The sequence below is a fragment of the Chelonoidis abingdonii genome, chromosome 1 (assembly GCF_003597395.2).
Source record: "Chelonoidis abingdonii isolate Lonesome George chromosome 1, CheloAbing_2.0, whole genome shotgun sequence".
Lineage (NCBI taxonomy): Eukaryota > Metazoa > Chordata > Testudines > Testudinidae > Chelonoidis > Chelonoidis abingdonii.
The window spans coordinates 69,587,637-69,606,417 of record NC_133769.1 but is presented as its reverse complement, the minus strand read 5'-3'; the positions used below and the strand labels follow the sequence as shown (position 1 = coordinate 69,606,417).

Here is an 18,781-nt window from a genome sequence, read left to right as displayed (position 1 = left end):
GTGGACAGCTCTCAACTCCCGGACATTTATATGGAGCGTGAGCTCCTGGGCTGACCAAAGGCCCTGGGTACGCAGGCGACCTAGATGGGCCACCCAACCAAGGGATGACGCGTCCGTCGTCAAGGTCAGCGATGGCTGCTGTGGTTGAAATGGTATTCCCGTGCATACCAGGGACAGATTCAGCCACCAGTCGAGGGAGCGGAGGGGGCTCGGAGGAACCGTGACCAGGATGTCCATACGGTCCCTGCTCGGGCGGAAGACCGAACGGAGCCACGTTTGAAAGGGCAGCATGCGGAGCCTGGCGTACTTGGTGACATAAGTGCATGCGGCCATATGCCCCAACAGGCCTAGGCAGGTGCGACCCGAGGTGAGTGGGGAGGCCTGCAGGCCCCGGATGATCAAGGCGATCGTTTGGAAGCATGCCTGGGGCAAGTAAGCCCTGGTGAGCATGGAGTCCAGGGTTGCTCCTATGAAGTCCAGCCTTTGAGAAGGGATCAGTGTGGATTTCTCCATGTTGAGGAGCAGTCCCAACCGGGAGAAGAGGGCCATGATTACGCTGACGTGCTGATGGACCTGAGTCTGAGAGGTCCCTTTGATGAGCCAGTCGTCGAGATACGGAAACACATGTATCTGCTGCCTGCGGAGGTGTGCGGCGACGACTGCCATGCACTTTGTAAACACCCTCGGGGCCGTGGAGAGGCCAAAGGGGAGGACTGCGAACTGGAAGTGCTGGTGGTTGATCGTAAACCGAAGGTACTTTCTGTATGGTGGAAAGATGGCAATGTGGAAGTACGCGTCCTTCATGTCGAGGGCAGCGTACCAGTCTCCAGGATCCAAAGACGGGATAATAGTTCCCAGGGAGACCATGCGGAACTTCAACTTGAGCAGCCACTTGTTGAGCCCCCGCAGGTCTAGAATAGGCCGGAGGCCTCCCTTGGACTTGGGAATTAGAAAATAGCGGGAGTAAAACCCCTTCCCTCTCTCGGCTATCGGAACCTCCTCTATGGCTCCTGCAGTGAGGAGAGACTGCACCTCTTGCAAGAGGATTTGCTCGTGAGAGGGGTCCCTGAAGAGGGGCCGGGATGGGGGGCGGGAAGGCGGGGATGAAGCAAATTGGAGGTGGTATCCTTGCTTCACCGTGCGCAGCACCCAAAGGTCCGAAGTAAGCTGGGACCACGCCGGGAGAAAGTAGGAAAGGCGGTCGGAGAAGGGGGGAGAAGGATCCTGTCTTGAGGCTGGTACGCCGTCCCCGGGCGCACCTTCAAAAGTTGGCCTTAGGCCCTGGCGGAGCCTTAGAGGGCCCTTGGCTCTGCCCCCCTTGGGGGCCGGATTGGCGCCTCCGCGCACCCCGCCCGCGCCTCCTACTGAGGTCCTGCCTGTTCCGTGGTGGAAAATACGGGCGGCAGGGTTGGGGCCTAAAGGGCCTACCCTGGGTCACGGGGGTATGCATGCCCAACGACCTCATGATGACTCTATTGTCCTTCAGGCTCTGCAACCGAGGATCAGTCTTCTCCGAGAACAAACCCTTGCCCTCAAAGGGTAAGTCCTGGATAGTGTATTGAAGCTCTGGGAGTAGGTTAGAGACCTGGAGCCAGGAGATACGCCTCATGGTGATGCCAGAGGCCAAAGTCCTGGCAGTCGAGTCGGCCGCGTCTAGGGAGGCCTGGGGAGAGGTTCTGGCCACTTTTTTGCCTTCCTCTATGAACGCCGCAAATTCTTGGCATGAGTCAGGGGGTAGCAGCTCGGTGAACCTACCCACCTCCGCCCAGGTGTTATAATTATATCGGCTCAACAGAGCCTGCTGGTTGGCCACCCGGAGCTGTAGGGCACCCGCCGAATATACTTTATGCCCCAGGAGGTCCATTCGCCTAGCCTCCTTAGACTTCAGGGCAGGCGCCTGCTGATCATGGCGCTCCCTTTCGTTGACCGACTGGTCAACTAATGAGGAGGGGGGAGGGTGAACATACAAGTACTCATACCCCCGAGAGGGTACCATGTACTTTCTCTCGACCCCCTTCGCCGTCGGTGGAATGGAGGCTGGAGACTGCCAGAGAGTGTCGGCGGTGGCCTGGATGGTTTTAATGAACGGCAGTGCCACCCGGGTCGGGGCATCCGCGGCCAGGATGCTCACAACAGGATCCTCGACCTCCGGGACTTCCTCCACCGGGAGGTTGATATTAAGAGCCACCCTTTGAAGGAGGTCCTGATGGGCCCTAAGGTCTATCGGCGGAGGCCCTGAAGAAGAGGTCCCCGCCACAGCCTCATCCGGGGAAGAGGAGGAAGATACCCCGGGAATGAGGGGGTCCTGGATAGCTCCATGCTCCTGGGGTGGTTCCTGCTCCAGCTGTCCTGGGGAGTCCAGAGGATGGGTGACGTACTCTTCCGACTCGTCCACGGGGGGGCAGGAGATGGTGGCCTCTGGTGCCCGATGTTCTGAGGCAGCAGGGTGGGCCTGGACTAGGGGACAAAGGACCACTGTTGAGGCCCGGTGTCCTGAGGACGTGCGTCCTGAAAGACCCCCGTGGGCACCTCCATGTCCCAGTCCCGATCATAGTAGCTGTCTGCCTGCAAGGAGACGGATGCCTGTCTGGACGGCCACAGAGGAGCAGAAAACCCCGGCGCTGAAGTGCCAACTGATCTTGCACCCCGGGACCGTGGAGACCGGTGCCGGCACGCAGAGCGGTACCAAGAGGGAGACCGGGACCTGCGACCGGCCCGGTGCCAGGAGGTCGACCGGGATCTCGAGCCCCTATGGCGAGATCTGCTCCAGAAGGAACGGTGTCTGTGACGGTGCCGGGAGCTGGAGCGGTACCGTGAGTAGCGGGATGGGGAGCGAGAGACCGACTGGTGCCTTGAGATCGACCGGTGCCTTGAGGTTGATCGGCGCCGCGAGCTCGACCGGTGCCGTGGGGAGCGGTGCCGGGATTGAGAGCGATGTCTCGATCTGGAGCGTCCACGGGATCGTGACCTTGTGTGGTGCCGGTCCGCCAAGCTCACAGACGACGGTCTGGCCAGGAACGGCTTGCCCATGGAAGGTGGTACCCGCACCAGCGGTGCCGGGGGTAAGGGTGGTGCTGGATCGGTCATGGCGATCAAGTCTCTCGCCGCAGAGAACGTCTCCGAAGTTGACGGCAAAGTGAGCTCTACCACGGCGGGTGCCAGGGAGCTTCCAGGCGCCGGACTCGACAGTGCCGGTTTAGGCGGTGCCGCGGCAGGTGTTGGTGCTGGGCGGTCCGACTTAGGCGCTGTGTCTGGCTGCGACGCGGGTGTTGTCGAGCCTGTCTGAGGTTCCGCCGTCTTCGACCTCGGGGAGAGGGAGCGGTGCGGAGTTGGACTTCGGTGCCGGCTATGGTCGGTGCCGGGAAGCCTTAGGCGTACTGACGGTGCCCGGTACCGTAGGGGCGGCCTTGCTCACCTGCTGGCTCGTGCTTGGTGCCGAAGGTGAGGGCGCTAGCGCCGCTTCCATTAGGAGCTGCCTTAACCTAATGTCCCGCTCCTTTTTGGTTCGCGGCTTAAAAGCCTTGCAAATTGGGCACTTAGAGGACAAGCGCGATTCCCTGAGGCATTTCAGACAGGAGTCGTGGGGATCTCCTGTCGGCATCGGCCTATGGCAGGCCGCACATTGCTTGAAGCCCGGTGAGCCAGGCATGAGCTCCAGCACCGGGTGCGGGGCAGGGGTTACCCCCCAAACCCCGCCGAGTCACTTATAACTAACAACTACAACTATAACTAATCTAACTAACTATATAAGAACAAACAACTAGAACTATGGTTAGAAAACGAGAATAAGAACTACGAGTAGCTAGGGAAGGTGGAGGTCAGCTAAGCCACACTCCACTGTTCCAACGACCGACACGGGCGGGAAGAAGGAACTGAAGGGTGGCCGGGTCAGCTGGGGTATATATGCGGCGCCATGGTAGTGACACTCCAGGGGGCGCCCAGCCAACCCGCCGAGTGTGGCTAGGGTAAAAGTTTCTCCGACGAACGTGCACGCGGCGCGCACACACCTAACTGGAATGGATATGAGCAATCACTCGAAGAAGTGCCTAAGACACATGGCTTTTTACCTTACAGAAGACCAAAGGTCTATGAATATCCATCACTACTCAAAACCAGACCTGTTTAAAATATTACTTTTACTGGACCTAATATAGGGCTCCTTAGGGGTTAAGACGACTGCTTAGCCATACAAACTGGTAAGTGTCTGATGGCTTGATTTTCATAAACATTACAGGTTTCAGAGTAGCAGCCGTGTTAGTCTGTATCCACAAAAACAACAGGATAATAAGCTTTCATGCACTATAGCCCACTTCATCCGATGAAGTGGGCTGTAGCCCACGAAAAGTTATGCTCAAATAAATTTGTTAGTCTAAGGTGCCACAAGTACTCCTGTTCTTTTTGTAAACATTACAAACACTTTCTTCATTCCAATTCTTATATCTGGATTCTATTTTGCAAGAGAATGACAAAATAGTTTGCAACACAAAAAATCAACTGCTTACCTTAAACTTGTTTCGATGGTTGTCTGGGACAGTCTCTTTATCTGGACAGCTACAGCAGCTACCCATGGCTTCTTTAGAAGACCATGTAATCTCTACAGCCAAAAAAGAAAGTGGTAATTTACTTGGGGGAAGGGAACTCAAGAATATCCAGGGTAGATTGATTTAAATAAAAGACATTTACATCAACAATTTTAATCATGATTTAAATCAGCAAGCAGGAAAGCTTGATCTAAGGTTTTTTTTTTCTGCATTTGTTCTTTTTATTTTCCTAACAAATATGGTTTTTACTGGTTGATGTAATCATTAAAAACATGTTCATTTGCAACTACTAAATATAGCCTTTACACTAAATTTGGTACTTGTTGCTAATCAGGAATATACATTATATCTGTTCATATTTATTTAAGCAACTGTATAGCTTAACATTTCAGATTAATTTTTACATAATATTGTGTTAGAAAATAGTTAATGATGAATTTATTTACTAGATTAATATTTTACTCATGATTTAAGTCAAGTTGTATTTGGATGAAAATTGCAATTCAATTAATAACACTTTTAAAATTCTGTTTTTAATTCAATAAAACTACCTTGAATATGATAGATAACTAAGGGGAAAGGTAAGTTTACCAAAACATGTTTTGTATTTAAATTTGATTAAACAAAGTAAGTACTTGTAGTTAATAAATTGAACTAATAGTTTCTGGTCACCATGTCTTTGACTACTTTTAAAATCTTGAATCTTACTCTCTCATATCTCATTTTTGTTCATAGATTGGAAGAGGAAAACAAGTTTTCCTGCTTTTTTGATTTCCAACCAGTTTCTTAACTTTGAATGAACTTATCACTGAACTAAAACTAGTTGAATAATTTTTAGAAAATATTTTCTCTCTATCTGCAGAAGAGACTACTGCTATCAAGAGTTGGTTTCACATTTCAACACACTTTGGGGTTCTAGGTACTTAATCAGTGACTTTCTCCAAGTCAGTGTTCTGACTATCTTTTAAACTTCAGCATCTAATATGGACTGACTTTTTTTAATTAAATGATTTTTAATAGATTTTAGCATGTTTAGGATAGGTTGTCAATTTTCAATATATTTAATTTAAAACCCTTTTTAAACTTAAAATTAATTTTCAGACACCCCAATAATATCCACTAACCATATATACATCTCATTGACACAACAAAATCAAATGCACTAATATTTATCCTTGAGATGATAAATGTCTGATGTATTTTGCAGTAGTCTCACAAGCGGTTATAAAAATATTATAACATTACATAATAACATGCCATTTTTAAAAATTTTATTTTCTAACAATTTGACTGGAAAAAAAAAGAATGTCCATACAAAGTTGTGAGAATCCTGCCGTAAGTAAAACTTGCAGTAACTAAATAGATTCATTTAAGCTGTAAACTGAAATCCCACAACAGCATTCAGAAACATTTCTTAATGAGACCCTCGCCCCTCTCCAAACTATTCACACTGGGCCAAAAGGCTCTAAAAGGCCCAGTTCTGACTCAGGGAGAATTTCCCCAGCACAGGTACCATGAAGATAGCCTATAGATCCTTACACAAACTCCAGTTATAAGAAGTATGCATCAGGACAGTGTCCCAGCAGCAGACAACACTACAAGCCCCTAGGGCAGCTCTGGAAGTCTGCCCTAACTTAGACAGGCCCCAGGGATGTCTGAGCTACAACAGGGACCTCTCCAGCCTCCAGAGCATCCCAGTATTGCGAGTGCCCTTGGAGGCAGAGCACAGAAGCTCACCCAGGGACACTGGAACTGAGGGAGGGGCAAGGGGTCCTGTAGTCCAGTGGCTTTCAAATTTTTTTTACTGGTGACTCCTTTTGCTTAGCAAGCCTCTGAGTGTGACCCCCCTTATAAATTAAAAACACTTTATATATTTAACACCATAATAAATGCTGGAGGAAAAGCGGGGTTTAGGGTGGAGGCTGACAGCTCACAACCCCCCCAAGTAATAACCTCGTGACCCCCTGAGGGGTCCCGACCCCCAGTTTGAGAACCCCTACTGTAGTCTATTGATGCTGCTCATTTATTTTGAGGAAGTATTCTTGAAAACATTATGAAAGGTAGCTAGAATGCAGATAGATATTAAAGTTAATACAAATAAACACATTTACAACAGAAGGGCTTGCTCTGTGGTCCACAGAGCACTTCCATATGGGTGCAGGGCTGTTTCAGTTACAATGGGGAAGTGTGACTTGCAGATATAGAGCAATGGGAGTTGCAGATGAAGTGAAGAGATCTGGTACTTAATTTTCAACACTACCCTCCCACTCCAAGAGGAGGAAATAAATAGAGATACAAAAAGGGACAAGGGAAATATAATCCAATAGTCAGAGGAGTTTATGGTTTTGCCTCCTAAATGTTTTAGGACACAAAGCACTTAAAGCTATTTCAGGGACAGTGAGGAATTGAGGTTAAAAGGCCCACAGTATGGAAGCATGAGAACTGGTGGAACTTAACTGAATTCACTCACCTAGATGTGGCCATTAATATTCCTAGCCTCTGCTGCAGCATCAGGACGTCTGTCATACTTCAAAATGGCATGTTGTCTTCTCACATTAGCAACCACTTGATCTAAAAATATAAGGGGGAGAGGGGGTTTGAACAACTTGTCTTTATACATACTTTCCTTCAGCAAAAACTTGCTATTAATGTGCATTTATACATAGTCAACACTGTATTTTGGAGGCATTGTATAGGGCTAGACTGCTTTAGGTACAGTTTGTGTAAGAAGCAAATCTCTCCATAACGGTGCTGCCTCAGAAGGACCCCAGGGTCTCAGAGTCACAATATATTTCCTGCTCCCATCTTGCTTGCAGGGAGAAGAAACCTGCTAATACTGGTGCACTGGAGCAGTGGTTCTCAACCAGCGTACAGAGAGATCTTCCAGGGGTTACGTCAAGAACTAGGGGTCACCAAATGAAATTAATAGGCAGCAGGTTTAAAACAAATACAAGGAAGTTCTTCTTCACGCAGCGCACAGTCAATTTGTGGAACTCCTTACCTGAGGAGGTTGTGCAGGCTAGGACTATAACAGCATTTAAAAGAGAACTGGATAAATTCCTGGTGGTTAAGTCCATTAATGGCTATTAGCCAGGATGGGTAAGGAATGGTGTGTCTAGCCTCTGTTTGTCAGAGGATGGAGATGAATGGCAGGAGAGAGAGATCACTTGATCATTACCTGTTAGGTCCACTCGCTCTGGGGAACCTGGCATTGGCCACTGTCAGTAGACAGGATACTGGGCTAGATAGACCTTTGGTCTGACCTGGTACGGCCATTCTTATGTTCTTAATTCATCTAGATCAGTGTTTTTCAACCTGGGAGTCATGAGCCCCAGATGAGTCACAGGAGAGGTTATGGAGGGATTGCAAGTGCACGGCTAGCATTAGGGGGTGGCAAGCATGGCAACTGCCTGGGCCTCACACCACAGGGGGCCCCCGCAAAGCTAAGTTATATGCTTCAGCCCCAGGCGGCAGGGTTTGGGATTCAGAGTCCAGAAAGGACTACAATAGTCTGGAAAGGTTGAGAACCATTGCAATGAGGGACTATACCCACTCTCTACCCACACTCCACCTACTTGAGAGAAGGGAAGTACCTGATACACAGATACGTGGGGTATAGCAGGAGCTAACAGACACACTGGGAAGGCTGCACAGAGGAGCATGTATGTCTCTTATTCCTTGTCCTACAGAACGTGTAGGATAGTATCAATGGGTATTCTAAGCGCGTCAACCCTCCTTGCAACCCTCCACTGGCTTCTCCTTCTCTATCATAACCTAAGCTGTTTGTCTTCACTTATAAGGCCCTTTACAAATTATCATCTCACTTACTACTGAAAGGTTGACTCCTGTCATGATGCCAACTTCCACTGCTCACCTGTTTTCAAACAAGCACCTCTGTGCTTTCTCCCATGTTGTCCTTCACTCTTGGGAGGTACCCCCTAGGAACATCTGTAAAACTACCCCATTAATCACCTTCAGCTCCCTCCTTGAAACTCTCCTTTGATGTGATGCCTACAAAAACTTGACAATGGTTAGACTGTTGGTGACACTGTTTATCAAGCTGACCAATGCGGTCTCATTGTTCCCTTGTACTCGTTTATACATCTTTAGACATCTGCTGTGTTATACTTAGATTGTAAGCTCTTTGGGATAGGGACTGTCTTTTTTTTCCCCTGTATTTTTACAATGCTTAGCACAATAAGGTCCTGATCCATGGCAAGGCTCCTAGGTGTCATGGTAATACAAATAAATAATTATGGATAGTATGAATGACCCCCATCTTTAAATTACATAGATTAAAAAGTAAAGTCGCCACAGTGGACAATCAAAAGCAGAATATCATAACACTGCTTGTTTTTCATTAGATGATAACAAAAACTTGAGTGATCACATTTAAGACACTACAATTACCTACAAAACTGCACAAGCTTTGCTTAACTTCGATAAAATATGAGTCGTGCAGAGATGTAGGATGATCACTGTTTACATGCTGTACATTTAGGTGTGTGTATACACACTGAAAAAATTATATAGCCACGTTAACCATGTTTGCACTATATTGTTGCCTCGAAGACATGTGGCAGTCAATATCAAAGCCTTGCAGCAAGTGAGGATGTATAAATAATTTACATAATTGCATTATATTTTCCATTCAAATTGCTCTTTCAGGGACAACTGCCTAACACCCACCTCAAGTCTGCCTACTCTAGCTTTCACTGTAACTTAGTTATTTGTAAACTCGTGTCCTCTTCACAATCTTCTTTACTAGACTACATAAACTTCACTACCTCTGCCCCCCATGTGTCTCATCTTCCAATCGTAATATCATTTCATCCTGCCCCCTTGCATTCATGCACTATGAAACAGTTTTAAATTACACAATCCCATTTTTCCACAAGAACCCCAGCTTATTCGATGCACAAGGGGGCAGAATTAAAGTTGAATGGGCATAAATCTGTCAATTCCTAATTTTTGATTGCTTGACTTTGCAACTTGTTAATATTGTGGGGGACGGGGGGTTGTATGTGATAAGATATAAAGTGTGCAATCATCCAAGTTTAACAAAATTGAGTGATTAGTGTGGGAAGTGAAAGAAAAGGAGCCTTCTTTCTCTAGCCCTCATTTCTTTGAAAGCTCTCCTGTCATCTGGGAGTTGGTTAGGGAGAGTATGGCTCTTCAAATCCAGTAGCTGCAACATGGCTAGGTCCATTTGCTCATAGGTTCCAGTTCTGACTGAGCAATGGGTAGTCCTGTGATCATGCCCACTTTGCCCAATAACTCAATTTTAAGTTCTTGCATTGCAAAACATGTTTATAAATTATTCCTTCAGTCAAAAGACATAAGATACCTTTCCTTCTCCAGCACATTCTTTTACCTCAAGGAAGTTTAGCCTTTTTAAAACAACAGAGTTCCCTCTGGCAGATTTTTAGTGTTCAACCATGAGATAATGGTTGACCACAGCTACGCTAAATATACTTACATCATCATTTTCACCTAGAGCATTCTAAATGCAACAGTTTGGAAGACCACATCTACTTTTTAATCTTAAAATTAAAACGTCAGCATGCATGTATACACATATATGTAAACACAGAGACAGAATCTAGCTTTCCACTTTATGATATTTTTCTTCTTTAAGAAGGGGCTTAACCCTGAGTCCTGAAACTAGAACACAGAACTGCTGTGCTTTTATTTTAATGCTTACCTTAAATTCTAACTTTACATATCATATATATTTGATTTTAAAAAGGTACAGAAGATAAAGGATAGTCAAATTAAATTGGTTTTGAACATTAACTTATCTAGCACCAAAAAGCAGAATAGTTAGGACAGAAATCAGCATAAACAATGAAGTTATTCCATTGCTCCTGAGATGCATTAATTCAACTTTAGCTTAAAGTTGTGTGTAATGTGTGAGGTTTTTTTTGTTTCTTGGTTTTTAAACTTAGGAACTCCATTAGGACTGCAAATTTGTGGCCGAAGAGTGAAGAGAATGAAGCTAACTATTTTTTCCCACTATGTGCATTTCCTTAACAGTGAATTTGAGATACTGGATGAACGATGTTTTTGAGATCACTAATTTACATTACAGTATACGTTTTAATAATATAACTAATCCTGGGATAGCTGGGTACTAAAATCCAAGAAAATACAAACGTAACAGAACAATGATCAAATCGTCAAACAGTTTTAATTCTTCCCATTCCAAATTTTTTTTTTTTCCAAAAAAAGTGTATTAAAACAATAAAATGAAAGTCATGGTTTGTCTGAACTCTAAACTAGTCAGCCAACAATTAATTTACTACGTTTGTACCAGAGTTGAAAGCAAATATTTAACAAGCAATATCAAAAAGCTTACAAGCACTCCCTGAACGTTACAATTAAGAATTTTCAGTTACAGTAGTACTACCATGGTCAAAGGCTTCAGAAATACTTAACTGGGTTTTCACAACTGCCTGCTATCAAAACAGGAAAAGGACTACATTCAATCTGTAGTCCCACTTAAACACCATAGTTAAATTCTACAGCCAGCTCATTAAACAAAAATTTGGAAATTAGTTGCATTTGAAGCTTCAAGATAAATCCCTGAGATTTTGAAGGAGGAAAAGTTGAATAACTTGAAAAACATGTTATGTTTGTGATGTGGATTGAACCCGGGAAGAATTCTATTTCATGACGTCCCCTCTGGGCAGTGAATTCAAGTCACTGCCTGCTGGACAGTTACTTCTACTTAAACTGAAATACAACAATCCCTCAAATAGTTTTCAAACTCACTTTACAAAACTGCTCTTTTAGCTACAGAGTAAACTGTCATTTTATCACATTTTTATTAAGTGTTTCAGGTTAAATGTAGCACAATCACAAAGCAGATGACTAAACATTCTTCTTCTTTCAGATTCTTCTTGGTAAAATCATAACTTGACTTTTAAAACTGGAAATAATTTTAAAATCCTGGGCAAGTATGTGAAAAAAACACTGCTATCAATTATTTAATGCAGTGTTTCCCAAACTTGGGACGCTGCTTGTGTAGGGAAAGCCCTAGTGGGCCCGGCAGTTTGTTTACGCCGCGTCTGCAGGTTTGGCCAATCACGGCTCCCACTGGCCGCGGTTCACTGCTCCAGGCCAATGGGAGCTGCTGGAAGCAGCGCGGGCCAAGGGACGTACTGGCCACCACTTCCAGCAGCTCCTATTGGCCTGGAGCAGCGAACCGCGGCCAGTGGGAGCCGTGATCAGCCAAACCTGCAAACACGGCAGGTTAACAAACCAGCTCGGCTTGCCAGGGGCTTTCCTTACACAAGCGGCATCCCAAGTTTGGGAAACACTTATTAACAGAAGCATTGTGCTGAAAATACCAGTGGTAACACCAACAATGAATTATGTAAGAGAATGAACAAAAAAGGCCAGTTATGGTTTCCTAAATTCTTGAAAGAAGAAAAAACAAGTTGGAGTCTGCAACCTGTTCAGACTCCAAATTTAGTGTATAGTATTTCAAGTCCCTTCACTGGAAATGGAAAATTCTGTCTTATCTGTGAGTTTTCTTTCTAGAATCCTCCAGGTCGGATAGTCTTTGTAGTAGGGCAGTCGCCATCTGTATGGCAAAGGGAAGCATACTAAATCTCTTCCCTGAGTATGGGCTTCGGCCAGTGGTGAGCTGGAGCCAGTTCCCAAGAACCGGTTGCTAAAATTAGACCTCCGTGGAGAACCAGTTGTTAAAGGGCCAGGGGGTGGGCAAAGAACTCCGGTCCGCAGGCCAGACCATCCTGTTGCTCCCAGGATTCCCAGCTGGGGAGGCTGAGGTTCCCCCGGCCCCTCCCCCATTTCCACCCAGCTGTAGCGTGGCCAGCCGCTGGCACCAGCTGGGCAGCTCAGCAGGAAAGGTAAGCGGGGGGTTGCAAGCTCCAGGGCCACTGGGGGGGGGTGCAATTTTCCCCAGGCCTTGCATGGGCCCCTGGCCCCACAAGTATGTCTCCCCCTGCCCCAGCCTCTCCCCCACTTCCCCCCTCCCCCTCAAATCAGAACTCTTTATAGGAAACCGGTTGTTAAGATTTTGGCAGCTCATCATCAGCTTCAGCACACCTCAGGAAGAACAAACGATCATTCTGGAGAGTATTTTTTTTCCAGCTTTGGAAGCTATATAAAAGTTTGCAAGTGCTAGTCAACACAAACCATTTGCAGCAGAGCCTTGACAAGAAATTTAGGAATTTCCTGGAAGAATACACTCTTCTGTTTCAAGCCTCTTAAGAAAGTAAAGAATAGTGGGGGGGGGAGGGGAACTGGACATTAATCAATTCTGAGGGAGGGTCAGACTGCAGCATGGAGGTTCCTCGGGTGAAAATTCATGGATAAGACAGAATTTTCCCTTCCAGTCCCTTCCATATCAAGAGTCTTGACAGTGGGAAGCAGCAAATAATCCCTTGGGAGGGAGGATTCCATTTACTCCTGTGGAACTGAAAAGGAATTTACAGAACAGGGTATCCCAGTAATCCTTAACACCCTTCTACCAAATGCTGCAGGATGTCAACAGAAACTGACTTGTCTTTCTAAACAGTGGTCCCCAAGTTGTGGGGCTCTGTCCCCTAGAGGGGCATGGAGGAACACTCAGGGGTCTCAGTGGGGCCTGGCCAGCCCCAAAGGGGGGCAGGGAGGGAGTGCCACTGAACCCCTCTTCATCCCTAGCTCTGCTCCAGCCCTGCACCACCCCCAGTCTTGGCCTCCGACCACCGCAGCTCCCCAGTCCTGGCCCCGCTCCTGACCCCAGCCATGGTCCCCCACTTACCCTTGTCCACATCCGCCCCTCCCCCCAGGAGCAGTGGCCCCGCTTCTGGCCCTCGCTCTGGGGAGGGAGTGCGCAACAGGGGTCAGAGGAGCAACCATGAAAAGTTTGGGAATCACTGCTCTAAAACAAACAAAAAAAAAAAAAGTGTTGACCTTGACATCTATGGTCAAGGTGTCTTGCAAAAGAGCATCCTTTGTGTCATCTGACTTTCCCTGATATGTATCCCTTGTAACACCAAATATATAAACATCACATGATACATAGACATCATTTGTGAATTTCCTCCAAAATGCTAGGAGAATGTTTTTTGCACTGTTGTTGTAGCCACACCGGTTCCAGGACATTAGAGACACAAAGTAGGTGAGGCAGTATCTTTTATGGGCTAACTTTTGTTGGTGAAAAAAACTTTTGAGCTACACAGAGCTCTTCTTCAGGTCATCTTCCCAGATGTAACCAAGGCTGATGGAAGCCAGAGTGGCAGTGGTCTAACAAGCAGGCTACTGGAATCAGAGCGCTGAACCCAAGCTCCTTAACACAGCTACTCGGTGCGTGCTTGTGTGCTGGCTGGAAACGCACCCTCAAGAGAGCTACAGCAGAAATGCATTTTGAGGCACTCATGGCTACAGGGCAGGAGTGACAAACCCTCACTGGGCTGGATTGCACCCCAGAATGTGACCTGAATTGCTCCGTGTAGCTTGAAAGCTTGTCTCCTTCACCAACAGAAGTTGATCCAATAAAAGATATTACCTCACCCATCCTCTCTCTCTGGGAGAATGTTTATCAGCTTCTTAGAATGAGCATCTGTAATTCTTTCCTATCTCTTTCCCAGCTGACTGATTAGGCAGCACTGGATATTGGTTCAAGATGGGTCGCTGTTGCAGTCGTGGGGGGAGGGGCACAAGAAGGAGGGGTGGGGTCTGAGACAAGGTTCCAATGGGTCAGGTCTAGGAACCAAGGTGTGAAGGTTAATGAGGTGTAATCATTGTAGTATGCTCCTTCACAATCTGTTACCATTTTGATACTCAGGGCTGCAGGGCATTGGGGATAGAGGGGAAACAAACAAACAAAAAAAAGGACTTTTAGCCCACTTTCACAGACATGGGGACCACAGCCTCCGCTTTTGAGTGTGCATCTTACAAGATACCTCTTGGCTTTCCAACTGAAGTTGGATGCAAATTGGTTCATCAATAGGCTTTAAGCCTGACCCGTGAGGCACAGAAAGGCTAGCTGATCTAAACTGCATTCCTTTGGTTCTAAGTGCATCTTCAGATACCGACTTTCCTTTGTGTAGAACCATGGGGATAGGGAGGGAGAGCAAGTGAGCATACATGCACGTTTCTGCCAAGGGCACAAGCAAGAATTATTCTCCCAGCAGGGCTGAAGATCTTCAGCCTTAGCAGCCACATACAGACTGTTTCTAAAGAATCAAAAATGCTGGAAATCCAGGAGTAAACTTGACAGCCCACAGAACGAGACAGGTTATACTCCATGTCTCGTCTTTGGGCTATATCCCTCTCCCAAGTAAACTAGGAGTCCAGCTATGTTCCCCTTACATGGGGTCTGGTATCTGTGCAGATGACCAGTTCCTCCAGACCCAGCATCAGGCAGCTGTTAAATAATATTAAGAATGAGTTCATTGAGATACCAATACTGGATCTGGACCAAGACCTTTAAACACTATTTTGTTGCAACTGCTGCCTGGAAGCGAAGCAAGAATTGTGCCAGGCATACACACAAGACCAACTAGCCCAGGAGCTGAGTCAGATTTTTCCTATGAGAGATGTGCTAATATTTGGCAAATAAGAAGACATTATTTCCTCTCCCTTCTGCCACCCCCAAATAAAGATTGTCCCAGACAATAACTTAGATGCTGGAGTTTTGTGAGGGCTGTAATAGGCTCTTCAAACCTGTTTGCTCAAAGCCATGTTTCTGAAGACTTTTTAGCTATAGCGGCTAGGTCCAGTGTAATATAATGAGAAGGCTGTCCAGACTAGAGTAAACATGTATCCCTTTCACTAGAAGGAAGGAAGGAAATGGCATTTGTGAATATCCATGTAGAAGTTAGAAGTCCAAAAAAGGATACTTTGGTTTCTGCTACAACAAAGTATCTCTGAGCGAGTCTCCCCAGTCACATCTTCAGTAGACCCCTGGGAGGTTTATTTTCATATTTCAAAGTCATGGAAAGAAAATGCTGCAATGATGGATTTTAGTATTTCTAACCGGAATACACGATCTCCTTCTGGACTTGCTGAGGGATCAGAGATCTAAAATTCGCACCACAAAGAATCTTTTGCCTCTTCCAAAATATTCATCTCTCACAGAACTGGTTCTTATTGTTTCAATATGTGGGAGATGGACTATTGCACAGTTCATCTTCTGATGCTACAAATGTTCTTGTTAATAGTGTGGATTTGTTTTAATTTACTGTGAGTAAAAGAAACTTTTCCCTAGGACAATAAGTGAGTTCTACTGAATATCCTTCCCTGATTATCTCAAGCTCCTACTCTCTGGAGGTGATTCACTTCCAGATCAGGGCCCAGCCTGAAGCATCCCTGCTATGGAGAGGGAGTTCATTCTAAACTTGGGAAACCAAAAAACAAGAGAAGCTTTCGGGGTTGGATGGTTTTCCAGAGAATCCCAGTCTTGGTCTTCTAAGTCCACGAGAGAGAATGGCCGCTTCCCAATTGTAATATCTATGTGGGACTCTGGAGGAGGACTAGCTTCAAAGGAAATACCTGCTGAGATGAGGTAATTTGAAGAGTCTCTCACTGGGAGGGACTTATTCCTTTGTCTGAAGTCTCAGTGTCTGCTTTGCTTCTATGCTCCCAAAATGCTTACAAGATATTTGGAAGGATATTAGAGTTTAGCCTGTAATTCCAGTTTCTTCAAGTGCAGCCACAGCTGTCCCCGGGACACAACTTCAGAAGCTTTGAATGTTCAACAAGTCAGAGACACAAGGTGGATGAGGTAATCTTTTATTGGACCAACTTCTGTTGGTGAGAGAAACTTTTGAGCTTACACAGAGCTTCAGGCCAATAAAAAGATATTATCTCACCTACCTTGTCTCTCTAATATCCTGGGACCAACATGGCTACAACACCACTACATACAGCGAGTCAGAATCAGGAGAACATCAGTCCTAGAAAAGGCTACTAAAGAACTCTAGTTTAGAGTAGATTGCTTTTCTTTTTCTCCCTGTGTGGTCACAAATCTGCTAACAGTTAAACATAGACCTCCATAATTAGGCTGCACCCAAATGCTCAGGCTCAGACTACTGTATCCAAGTTTAATCTGAGTCATCTTATTCTCATCTGCAGGTTTAGCAAGATTACTCCCTTTAATTGGTATGACTATGCACTTTAACAAAGAGGTCACAACAGGCTTAACCTTAGGCAGACTAATGAAGACTTTAGGTAGGGAATTGCCATTCCATCTTAAAAATCACACCCTCATAAATCAGATGATTAATAACACAAATCTTCAACTTTGCAAGTTGTTTTGTTTGTGTTTCATTTTCTAAAAATCCATCTGTGAAGTTAGACCCCCTCCCTCCGCAATTTGTGCTTGACTGTGGAAAGCTTAGTCAACAGTCTGAGCATCTTGCTCAAAAGCCTCAACTTTAGAGATTTCTCCTAGAGGATCTAGATGGACACTCATGAGAGGTTTTAAGACTTTGTGCTTTCCTTTTAAGATCTGATTGTGAGAAACATTCTTCACTAGTCCTTGGATCAAATCTTCGAGAGAAGTGGGGAGGAGCCCTCTGAGGAGGAAAGTGCATTACCAGAGAGATTGAAAGGACAGTCTGCAGGTATATATCCTTCATTTCTCTACAAGGAAGAGTAGCCACTTTATGACCTCCTGTGGGAATTCCAGAGGATAGAAGGGGAGACATAGTAGGCTCATCTCCCAAAGAGGGGATTCAAATCATTTTACCCCATGCTCCTTTCTGCTGGGTCCAAGTTGAGCAAGAACTGACAGAATGAGGTATGAGCTAGGGCCACTGGAGACACTTGCCCCATTCGTATCAGGGAGGTCACAGGCAATGACATAGCTGTGGCCTTGCAGGTAAGAGAGCTTGTGGGAAAGGGGGGATGCTTTGTAGCCTTCTCGGCACAGTCCACACCTACTAACTAGCTCGAAATCAGAATTTCTTCCTCCTGGTTGTCATGAGGTGGGACCAAGTTTTACTCCAAGATTCAGGAGGCTCCTGTAAAAACTCACAGCTTTCAGAACAAGCAGAAAAGAAAAGGGATCCCATGTTTTGGGGAAGGGGGAAACTTACCCCCAGTTTAATGACACTGATTCTGGCCTGGTCTCCGTGAAAGAAGTTTCCATGCTGTCTGCTCAACTGTCTCGATATGGACCTTGCCCATATGCTAGCTGGGAGCTGAATTCCTGTGGCCTGCTGTCTGCCATTTCTGGAGAGGATGGGGAGGCAAGGTGCTGTTCTCCAAACTCTCCTCAGAAAGCCAACCTAATTTTTTTTAAGTTCAGTTGTTTTGAGGAAAAACCTCAGAGCCAATGAAGAATGAGAGAGAGACAGTTGATATTTTAAGAATCCTGCAGAAGCTCCTGCAATAATCTTGAGTGTGTGCAGTGAGGCAGAGAACTCTGGAGCTCAGCCTCAGAGCAGAGACGTCAGCCAGCTCTAGTTGTCATGGAGATGGTGAAAATCCCACTTTGAAAAGTGACATGGAGGGGCCCAAGAATGGACCATTTTTAATACTTAATATTTAACCCAGTATTAATGAGAACTCAAATTAGGATAGCTCTAAACATGACAACCCTATTGCTGCTTGGACACTGCCTCTTGTAGAACTCTTTTAAAAAGCTGTATGTTGAAGCTTATTCTCTGCCAAACAATTCCTGCATAAAATAGTCTTAAACGTAGGTATCTTATGCATGAATAACTATAATGTTACATTCTAGTCTTCGCCCCTTTTTTAGTCCCCTTCCCCATCCCTCTGCAAGAACCAATCTCACATGGGGAAAAAAAATGAGGGATGAAAGTGGATTCCTTATTTCAGCTAGGAAGCAACAGAATTACCAACTCAAGAATTTAGAGGAAAAAAGATTTCTAGCCACACTACTTCCCTTTTTAAAAAAAAAATGGTGTGCACGTGCGAACGCGCGAATGCATCATATCCTAGACCTCAGACCATTAAAATTCAGACACCAGCTCAAATTCAGAATGGTGACACTAGCTTCCATAATCAACACTTTAGAAGCACAGAATTGGTTTTCTGCTCTTTTGACCTTCAGGATGCTTATTTTCAAGTAGTGATTCATCCAGCCCACAGAATACATCCGTGATTCTCAATCCATTTACCATTGTAGGTCTCAGCCAATGTTACCTGTATGGCCCTGAGGGGTCACCTGGGCTGCCGCTGTGTGCTGATTAGGTCGCAGGTTCAGAACTACTGGAATACATCTTCAGTTCAGCCACTATCACTGCTGCTCGTCT

The 18,781-nt window shown here is 45.8% G+C and overlaps 1 protein-coding gene across 3 annotated transcripts in view; it reads right to left on the bottom strand.

Annotated features, from left to right (window-relative positions):
• The window catches only part of FRS2 (fibroblast growth factor receptor substrate 2), a 98,766-nt gene that overhangs the window by 25,567 nt on the left and 54,418 nt on the right, over positions 1 to 18,781 (bottom strand). Inside the window, exons 1-3 of one of the 3 annotated variants that reach the window (XM_032796517.2) lie at positions 17,600 to 18,420; positions 7,012 to 7,112; positions 4,503 to 4,594 (exon numbers count right to left, since the gene is read on the bottom strand). In XM_032796517.2, coding sequence (XP_032652408.1) covers positions 4,503 to 4,568 — 66 coding nt within the window. In that variant the 5' untranslated portion in view covers positions 4,569 to 4,594; positions 7,012 to 7,112; positions 17,600 to 18,420. Of the gene's footprint in view, positions 1 to 4,502; positions 4,595 to 7,011; positions 7,113 to 17,599; positions 18,421 to 18,781 lie in introns of those variants that run through there. The other 2 variants (XM_032796516.2, XM_032796524.2) reach the window with 2 other exon arrangements.